The sequence below is a fragment of the Vigna umbellata genome, chromosome 9, assembly GCF_029865625.1.
Source record: "Vigna umbellata cultivar VRB3 chromosome 9, Vumbellata_1.0, whole genome shotgun sequence".
Taxonomy (NCBI): Eukaryota; Viridiplantae; Streptophyta; class Magnoliopsida; order Fabales; family Fabaceae; genus Vigna; species Vigna umbellata.
This window is the reverse complement of record NC_142173.1, coordinates 12,800,835-12,810,885: the sequence shown is the minus strand read 5'-3', so window position 1 is coordinate 12,810,885 and position 10,051 is coordinate 12,800,835. Positions and strand designations below refer to the sequence as shown.

Sequence of the window (10,051 nt, the reverse complement as noted above, 5' to 3'; positions counted from 1 at the left end):
AAAAGGGGAACACATGAGGAAGAAGAAGCCTCATTACGAAGAAGGCAACGTGAGAGGAGAATGTCGCTAAAGGCTTATCTGGCTACGAGCTTGTGACAAATCAAGGGGAAACTATAAGCAATTTCTTTAGTTGTAGACACCAGTTTCAATCTATTTCGTTTCCAAACCCTAATTGCAAGCCTTGTTTACGGTTGCTCGTTTCCGTACTTTACAATCAATTCTTGGAGTTCTTGAGGTAAAGTTGAAATCAAAAATTACTTAAGCACTAATTAAATAAACTTTTTATTAAGAACTTATTTCAGAAGAAAATAAAAAATCAAATGATTTAAACTTTCATTAACTGAAGATGAACGCAGAGAAGAGAGAGAAACATATAAACACAGAGGAACAAAGGAGAGAAAAAAGTTGTTGACTTTTTTGCCATGTGAGCATATAACTAACTCTATTGTTTCTATTTAATAAAAAGGACTTCGTTAACGCAAAATTTACGAAATAAAAACGCATTTGACACTCTTTTCAAAAATTGGACCTAATTGACACACTAAAACAAAACTGGAGACTAAATAAACAATTAAGTCATTCGTTTACTTCCAACTAGGAAGTCTAGAGATCCTAAGCATTGATGTTACAATAAATGCATAAAGGTCTAGTTGATGTTAAGTTATTTTCCATCATAACAATGAAATTCAAATTCAAGACCAATTTGTGTTGATAAGAAATAATGAACTGGATTTAGTATATACAACAAAAATTATGGTAATATGATCAAAATACAATTTCATACTAGAAAGAAAAAATGATAAAATTTGATCAATCACAATCTGTCGTGTTCTGCCAACATATGTCTAAATCTCTCAACAGATTGCGTACGTATTTTTACAGAATAAGTGATGTTGATCGTAGAAAGGCATTATATCCCAAAAAGTTGTTGGCTTACAAACTTCAAAAGAACTTTGACACCAAGCAGTGTCAAAATCTCTTCACTGATTGAGTACATATTTTTACACCAAGCATTATATCCCAAGAATTGTTCACTCAATGAAACTTCAAAAGAAACTCGGACACCACAATTCCAAAAGGGAACATAAACATGCGTCTCTTGATGAAATGTGGCAAAACAACTGGCAAGTCGCTGGAAGATTATGTGCCCTTTGGTCTCTAGAGAACATTGCTTCGATATACATATAAGTCATGAAAGCAGGCTTCAGTGAATAGTTAGCCAATAATTTAATCAATAAAGACAAAAATGTAACTTCTGCAAAATTCTCAAAGGTATTAACATTTGAGTGACAAAATAGAATCTATACTTCATAATTAACATGCACTAAATATTTCATAGAAATTGTAGAAATGGGAAATATCCTATGATCTAAACTTCAACTTGCATGATTCCATTTTCATCTATGATACCATGAAACATGTATGTTTCTGGATTAAAAGACAATATATTCATTTTTGAACTAATAAAAGATAATGCTATGATTTGTGCCATTAAACTGGCATCTGAGAAAAGGCTTACTTTGGCTTTGAAATGTTTGCTGGTTAATGGTTTCAGATAATATCTTCTTGTTCGTCCATCTCCTCAAGAATAACATATTTGGCTGCAGAATCTATTGAAGGTTCTGCCATGTCACTGCCACCAGCATGGCCCTTCCGAAGCTTAAGGTATCTGATTTTTCAGAAAAAAAAAAAAACAGAACCACTCAACGGCTGCCATTAAATTGAGAGGACATATCACAACATCTTAGAGAAACACCAGTATGGCTTCCTTAAACAATATAGTATGTGTGTGTACAAGAAGAAATACATAGTAGCAGGTTGTTGTTCAAGGCTCTGACGTTGTATTATTAGATCAAAAAAAATACTTGCATCCATTGTTTTACATATAATAAATTGAGTATAAAATTGGTTACACATGAAAAATTCAGCACTAAACATATGATAAGGCATTGAACTTCCCAACTGTGCGAGCTATTAGTACAAGCAAATAAACTACAAAGATCATGTAATAAAATCATTCCTTCTTTATGCTCTAAGCCATATCTACCTACCCTACAAGTTTTGGAAGTGGGAATATAGACTATAATAATTACTCAATTCAATTGTCCCCCTCAATGTGGCAGAAAGCTTAGAAAATAACGCATTTTATTGTTATCAGAGAATAATTAAAAGTTGAGACAAGAATGCAGATTTGACTGCTTTATGATTGATGACTTACTTGTACCAATTAAACAAACTGACACCAACCAAAATAATTAATAGACCATATGCTTTCAACCAAGTGAATCGATCGTGGAAGTATAACACTGCAACCTACAAAAAACAAAAAACACCATAAAACCAGAAGAGTAGTTCAAATGTACAAGCAGAAAGCCCAGATGTGAGGGGGAAACAAACATATCCATTCATCTATTCATTCGATACAGAGCCCTATATGAGTAGAAATGTAGAACAATACATATTTATTGCATTCTACGCATAAATGCAAATCTATGTATTATGAGCAGATGTTGAAACTCACGAATCAGTTAGTTCTCTAGCTAAACTAACATGTCAAAAACTATACTGCAATACGGAATTGACAAATTACCCTAATTCAATCTAAATACAACAACTAAAGTAGAAACAAAAATGATAGCTCTAATCAATAAATTTAAAATATTACAGATGGATTCCAACATCAGAGTCAAACCAAGATATGAAACTTCTTTGTTTAAAGGTTTCTGTCCGTCTGATCGTTAGCCAATTTGTCTTATATGTACTAACAAGAGTAAATAAAAGAGAGAAAAACCTGTGCAATTCGTTTTGCAAATAACTAACAGTTCCATGAATGCTATTTTTTTCCCTTTTATATTAAAATGAATCCCAGTGTTTAGCTCAGCAACTATTGTAATAAATATTGTTATATGAAAGCATACGCTGCAAAAAAAGTAATCCTGATACATTTACATCACAGAAGTGGAACTTGGTAGTATAGAAATGCTTGATTGAATAATAAGAGGGAGGACGGACACTGATAACAATATCAACAAACACTATATCAACAAATGGCAATATCATCAAAAATATAATTGATACCAATATGGTGACTGCCTCCTTAACAACCCCAGCTATTGTCACTGTAACAGCACTAGTTACTGAGATCAGAACATATTCTGTTAGTACCTGCAAGAAGATCAGGATCCAAATTTAGGTGAGAAGAAAGATTAAAGCTAAACAATGTGACAGTAAACAAAAGCCTGTTCAGGACAGGTGTAACAAGTAAAATTAAACAATAACTAACGAGCATAAAATTGTTAGACATCTACTTCAGTCTTAGGAGGAAAGAGAAACAAAATAATATACACGTATCATGAAGGAAATACACAGCCTTACCATAAGAAAGGCAATTGAACCACCAAGAAGCATCAGCAAGCAACTTCGAGTAATATGCACTGAATTATCAAAGTACTGATTTTCTCGGAATTCATCCCATGGATCTAAAGCAAGGGAAAGAAGGGCAGTTGCCACTGCCATTACTGGAGTTACATAGCTCATCAGGGTAATTGGATTTTTCAGACCTGAAATTATTTGAAAAAAGCATGAAATATTTTTGTTAAAATAGAACGGCACTTACAAAATCTTAACTCGAAAGTAAACTTGAGCAAAGAAAAATGATTCAATGCTAGATGGAGTCAGAATTATAAAAAGATGAAAATACTAGAATATGTCAATATAAAAATTTCGCCTCGCTAAGTCTTCAAATAATTACTAGGCTCTATAATTTTAGAACTTCAAGGCCCACATCAATGCTTGGAGTGCTCTAAATCTCTTGAGTCGATTTGGTTTTTCAATTTATCCTTTTGGCTTTAAGGAGGATTCCTGATCCTCTTCCAGTATTTTGTATTCATTCTATTATGTTCTTTTATTAAAAGAAAAAAGTCAATTTCCTGATGCGTAATTAAGTTATCAGTTGCATATCTTTTTCTATTTATTAACTACACCCCACTTATTAATTTCTTAAGGAGCTTAATAATCAATAACCTTGTGTTAAAAATGGAAGATTCCAGGACTGAAAAATATATTGATTGCAATTAAATTCAGATTTCAAGTTAAACAAGGTAGGAAATCTATGTGGTCTACATGATAGTTGATTTTGTTGAATATAGTGAAAACTAGGAATAGGGTTAATCTTCCTTGTGTAGAAAATATAAAGGGTAATGTATTTATAATAAAAAAATATTGGCTAAGGCCAAATACAAATAATTATGTAAAGTAACTTAAGACACAATTTAAAATTCTAACAGGTTTAAAATTTATGGAAGGTACATATACAAAGAAAACACAAGACTCTCGTAATTTTTCAGCTAGAAGCCAACTGCTTTATTAATCTAATTTTGGATTATAAAATCTACTGTGAAGTAACAGATGTATTTAGCTGCTGAGCTGAAGGACAAACTAACTAAGAGGGCAGTACAAGCTTTCAAAAGAAGCAATATCTCTCTGACAGTTGAAGTCACCATTGTTGATGCCTCATCGCAAGGAGATTCCAACAATAGGTGTACAATTAATATCTTAGAGCTGCACCATTCTTCTCTTTTTCAATATTTTCTTTTCTTTTGTTTAAGAGGACTGTTTGTCCTCTTTGCTCTTTGAAATTATTTCTCTTAATCTCAATACAAATTATTTCTTTTACATAGAAAAAAATAGCTATTAAATTATATGGTAACTAGTATTTTCAAAGCTTCAATGTCTAAAATACGTAGGCATAATGCACCATTTTCTGAACCAGCAATTTACACTATTTGGTCACATAAATTAACATTTACAGAAAGGGCAAAAAGAATGCATAGTCAACTGGCAGAAATTAATGTCAGATTAATGAATTGATGAACCAAAACCACCACAATAAATAAATTTAAATAACCAATTATTTAATTAAGCGAAACATTTCATCCAATATATCATATCAATTTAATAAAATTAATATTCTCAACAAATTATTGACATGAAGTTATGCAGGGAACATACCGTAGGCTTCTTTCTTTCAATTTGGTTTTCAGTTCAACACGAATGGCAAGAATGCAAATCAGGTTCCAATACAATAAAATGAAGCAATGTATCAGAATATATGGTTGACTAAAGCAGGAAGAGTAAGAGCATGAATGTGTTTGTGGGTCTGTTTTGTGCCCACAGACATCTTGATATCAAATATACATGGAAATGAAAATGCAAATACAATACCTGCAAAAGGATCTGAGTCATACACCAACGAAACCCAGACATAACAGCAGCAAGCATAACAAGAACAAACCCCCAGAAGTCAAACTCAGTCTCTTTTGAAACTGCACCACACCAAAATAAATTAAAGATGGAAGGTTTGAATTCTTAATGTGCTATAAATTCCAAAATCTTATATAATGCAATTGAACAAGTTTTGGTTTAATTCTAAAACATTAACAGAAAAACCCAATACTTTTAACTGGTGGAAATTTCCAACAAAATTATGAAGAGTTTATTGGTTGTTTTAGATTCTGAAAACATTTCTGTTGATTAAACTTCAAACTAAATTATAAGAATAAAATGTCTATCCTAACTTCTACTAGATGCTATTTCATTTTGGAATTGAAGAAAAGTCTTCCACACCAAAAAAGAATCAGAAGTATAATTTAGTCTTCAGAATCCTTGATAGCTATGCTGCTTATTCTCAGAAGATTACCATGCTCTATAGTTTATCACTGAGCATGTAGGCAGCAAAACTGGCTCAGGTGCTTGTGAAAATGAACGCTATAAAAATAGCACATTATGATAGATACCAAAGGTTCTTCAATATATCTCCTTCCTCCCAAATCTTACCACTCGATACCTGCTTAACCCCTCAATCCCCTCATCATTACATTTATGTATCCTCCCATGCAGAATGTACTTGAAATGCCACCTCCCTGCTACCACACCACATGCACAGGCCGTCACTTTGGAGTCACCCATCCTGCCTAAAATCCCTTACCAATCTGTCCAAGCTCTCATCAGCTTTAACCCAATAGTCTTCCCTTCATCTCTTAAAAATAGTTATCATATTTTGTTAGATTTCTTGGAACAAGAAATCCTGAACACACACTAGGCAACACCAAACACACAGGAAACATTGAAACAGCCTCGTATTATTATTCTTGAAGACAAAGAATTCAAGGTATACTGCCAAACACTTCCAAGGGAACACTTTCCCTTCTCACAGGATGCAATGGTCCTGTCTAAGATACTACAAAGCAAAAACATGTCTGTCCCATGACACCCCTGCCCCCTTATAAAGCTAACCCTTCCTGGCAACCAACTACTAACCACCCAACGGTCCCAACAGACCTCCTAAACCTCCTAACAGCCTATCAGCCTATAACAGCTTATTTTATTTTATTTCTCTGCCTCCTTTCATACACTCTTAAAGTCCTAACATATTTACTACCACAAAAGTGAAGGAAGATATAATACCTGTTAATAAGATGCCAAAAGAGATGATTAAGATGATGCCTGAGAGTCTAAAGCTTGGTGTCTCCAACCTTCCAACCAAAATTTACAAACAAGATGTCAGAAAACAGGTAGAAATGAATATATATATATATATATATATATATATATATATATATATATATATATATATATATCACCTACAGGATGCATAACCAAACATGCAATCATTTGGGAAAGAAAGAAAGCAGCATGACAAAGTATAACAAAAAGTAGAAAATAAATTCTTAATTGATATAATTGTAAGCATGTCAATTCTAAAAGAATTCCACCTTTTCACAGAATAAATACCTATTGCTGAAAGTAATGATAAATGAAAGCACATACCTAATGCCTTCGAGATTATGCAAGATTTCATGATAAAAAGTGTGTTTTCATGAATAAAGAAAGCCTATAAACTATCTTGTTGATGCACCTGCTTAAATTTTAGAATGTTTAACATTTAACCTAACGCAACCAGAAGAATCATATAATTATAATGATTATGAAGGCAAAATGACTGAAACACACCTGAAAGCAAAAGCAAACAGAAGGAGAAAAATTGGAGCAGCAGATTTACACTGCAAGAGAAAAGGAATTTTCAATAAGAAGAATAGTTACTTTGCTTCCATTAAAACGAGGTAAAACGTAGAATCAAATCTAATGAACATTACAAAGCAAAATAGAATTAAATTAACATATATCTATCTCATTCTTCATGAAAAGAGAAATGTCACAAACCATTGTAGCAAACGTGACAGAGATGAAAACTAGAGATGCATTGCTCAAGTTAATATCCATTGCAGTTCCAAAAGCAGTTGGTACAACTGTTAAAGGCAAAGTCCATCTGTGGCATTAGTTGATATAAAAGTTAATGTAATAAGTGATGAGAAATTTGCTGAAAATGTGTGATTCAAGGTATAAGGTTAGCAAAAGAAACAAATAAGAAAGAATAACAGAAAAAATGGCACAGTCAACCATCCTAGGAGTTATCAATTCATATTGCTAGCAAATTTGTGCATACTCAGAGCAGCAAATAACAATAATTGCTGTTTGCTGGAATATAGCTAAGCTCCCATATTGACAAACAGAAATATGGAAGTAGCTCCACAAAATTAAGCGCCAGATATTTTAATTTTTGAGTAGAAAAATGTGATAAGTTGAGCTAATTTGTCTCACACCATAAACATACACTCAACCTACAAACATGAAAGTGTCTATGTTTGAGTCCGTCATTATTCCAAGCTACAAAAAAGTTATTAGTTTGAACCAAACTGATACTAGAACCTGGAGGTTCAAGTAGAAAAAAAAATGAGAAAAATAATTCCTCCTATTTTGAGAACAGTTATCACCACACAAAAAATAACAAATGATTTTCAATCAAAACCAGCGGTGTAAATATAACTGAAGTTAATCCGGATTTATAACTTAAAACAGTCATTAAGTAATGAAAAATCACTACCGAAAATGTATTTAGAAGATACAGCAATACATACCTTTTCTACATAATAAAGAGGTGGGGAGAGTTAAAACCTATTATAACAAGAATTAGATACAGGAACCGCATATTTACCTCTCAAAAAGTAATCCCTCCAAGAAACGACAACTTTAGTCTCAAACCTATGAGACCAAAACCAGGTGATAAATCTTGAGAAAGCAGCTTGCATTGTGAAGTGGATAGTATTCATTAGAAAAGGAGCTGGGAACTTTCCCATATGATCTCCCAATAGACTTTTATTATACCTGTTCAAAATGTTTTAGAATAAGAAACGGAGGAAAAAAGGACTTGCATCAGAAACACTAAACAGGATAAATACACCAGCAATGACAAAAGGGTAAACAAGGAACTTACACTGTCAAAAAGAGACTGAAAGTGTACCACATAAGTATCAAAAACAATGTCTTCAATATATTTGCTAAATTAATAGGATTCTGGGAGCTTTTATCCAATGATTCATCAACATCCCCAGAAATGTAGGAATCAACTCCATTTGTTCCTCCTTCAGACTTGTCCTCAATGTCAAAAGATACATATTTCTCGGGTCCATTACCTCTCCGGTGAACAAAATCATCATCCATGGTACCAATACCGTTTGTTTGCATACTCCTCTGCTGAAACTTTTGGTGAAAGAATCTCTCTCTGTCTAAAGCTTTGCTCTGCAGCTCATTCTTTTGAGGAATGGGTAACTCAAAATCATAGCCCTCAGCTAAACTAACATCTACATTACCTAATTCCCGATCCAAATGGATGCTTCCATCACCATCATCATCATCACACCAGCGTGAAAAGGAAAGTTCTCTACGAATGCCCAGACCTAGGCTTTCAAGGCCAACATCATCAACCCCTGTGACACCATTCTCTGAACCCAATTCACTCTGTACCATCTCCTATTATCCATGTAAGTATTCTTCCATCCAACTTATGTTTAATATCATCACGTTTTACCAAATCCAACAACATAAGTACACTTCAGTGCATAACACAGCTAGTGCATGGACTGCTGTTCAGGCACAGAACCTGCCTCTGTGATCAAACCTTCGCGTGCGAACCCACTGATACAGAGAAAATAAAAGTAGGCTCTATTTATTTCGGTTCAAAAAAAGAACCAGCTCCAGAGCTCTCCCACTCTATAGTATGGCTTGGATTAAACTAAAGACAAGAACTTTACCTGTACAGTTCAAGAAATCAGAATTTCTTGGTAGGTGACTAAATCTAAACAAAATCATATTACAATACAAACTGGTGAGAACGCATAGAGAAAAATAAAACAACTCTTTAAAATTTAGATTGAAATTGATTGAAAAAGCAACAAACCCCTCAACTGCCTATTATCACGGTAAGCCCCAAAGCTGCTGTAGCACTTAAAGATAATAAGAGAAATCGATGAAAAATTTCCTTTGCAACACAAGAATAGGTAAATACACATTCAAGGTTTGTTCTGCACTGCCATTTTTAATCGGCCCAAATCAGCTCATAGTCACCAAGCGTGAAGCTGAATAAAAAGATCATTACTTTGACAGAAGCTGAGAGACATAAACACCCATTTGAGCTAAAATTACCCCGTCCAAGTCAAACAGGAAAAATTCTATAAAAATGCAACCTTGAGGATATACAGGTTTTGATCATACCCATGATGAAACTTTGATTCTAGAAATTGATTATAATGTTTAGGAAGAAGCAACTAACCTGGGGATGATCGAAAAGGAACGAAACAGATCTGAATTTGAAGGAGTCGGATCTGAAATTTGGTTTGAATGAAAGGTGCGTTGGGCGTTTCGCGGAATTTGTTTGAAGGTTATTGTCTTGCAGAGTCACCAACCTGTTGTTAATGCTGATGATTATCGATTTATTGCCCTTTAACTAATTTTTTTTTTATGCATTTACCACATAATCAATGTTGGTATATAGATTTTTTTTTCTTTTTGTTTGAAATATCAAAAACTTTGATTTTAATTTTGGAAAAATGGTTTGGGCAGGTAAGGTTGGTGGAAGAAAAAGAATTGGTGACACGATTTTCAGGTTTATGTTTGGAGGCAAATAATGAAATTAAGTTTTACACAAATTTTAGGA

The 10,051-nt window shown here is 33.4% G+C and overlaps 1 protein-coding gene across 2 annotated transcripts; it reads right to left on the bottom strand.

The window, feature by feature from the left end:
- Positions 1-714: 714 nt before the first annotated feature.
- Positions 715-9,814, bottom strand: LOC124845580 (putative sugar phosphate/phosphate translocator At1g06470). Of its 2 annotated transcripts, none has more exons than XM_088099022.1 (13): positions 9,668-9,814; positions 8,333-9,149; positions 8,054-8,223; positions 7,222-7,307; positions 7,012-7,061; positions 6,466-6,533; positions 5,224-5,324; positions 5,011-5,023; positions 3,376-3,560; positions 3,079-3,165; positions 2,219-2,313; positions 1,520-1,669; positions 715-1,171 (listed from the first exon to the last, which is right to left on the bottom strand). In XM_088099022.1, exons 2-12 carry the CDS (start codon positions 8,863-8,865, stop codon positions 1,552-1,554), a joined length of 1,506 nt encoding a protein of 501 aa, XP_087955148.1. In that variant the 5' UTR covers positions 8,866-9,149; positions 9,668-9,814; the 3' UTR covers positions 715-1,171; positions 1,520-1,551. The 2 variants fall into 2 exon arrangements, with proteins under 2 accessions (XP_087955148.1, XP_087955149.1); XM_088099023.1 differs by having other exon boundaries at positions 8,333-9,033; positions 9,668-9,804.
- Positions 9,815-10,051: the final 237 nt, after the last annotated feature.

Excerpts from the sequence above, each read along its gene's own strand:
- LOC124845580 (XM_088099022.1), bottom strand. The coding sequence starts at position 8,865 with ATGGTACAGAGTGAATTGGGTTCAGAGAATGGTGTCACAGGGGTTGAT. Across the intron at positions 7,308-8,053 it reads GAGGGATTACTTTTTGAGAG|TTGTACCAACTGCTTTTGGA; the intron begins GTAAATATGCGG and ends TGCCTTTAACAG. Across the intron at positions 7,062-7,221 it reads CTGTCACGTTTGCTACAATG|TGTAAATCTGCTGCTCCAAT; the intron begins GTTTGTGACATT and ends TTTCTCTTGCAG.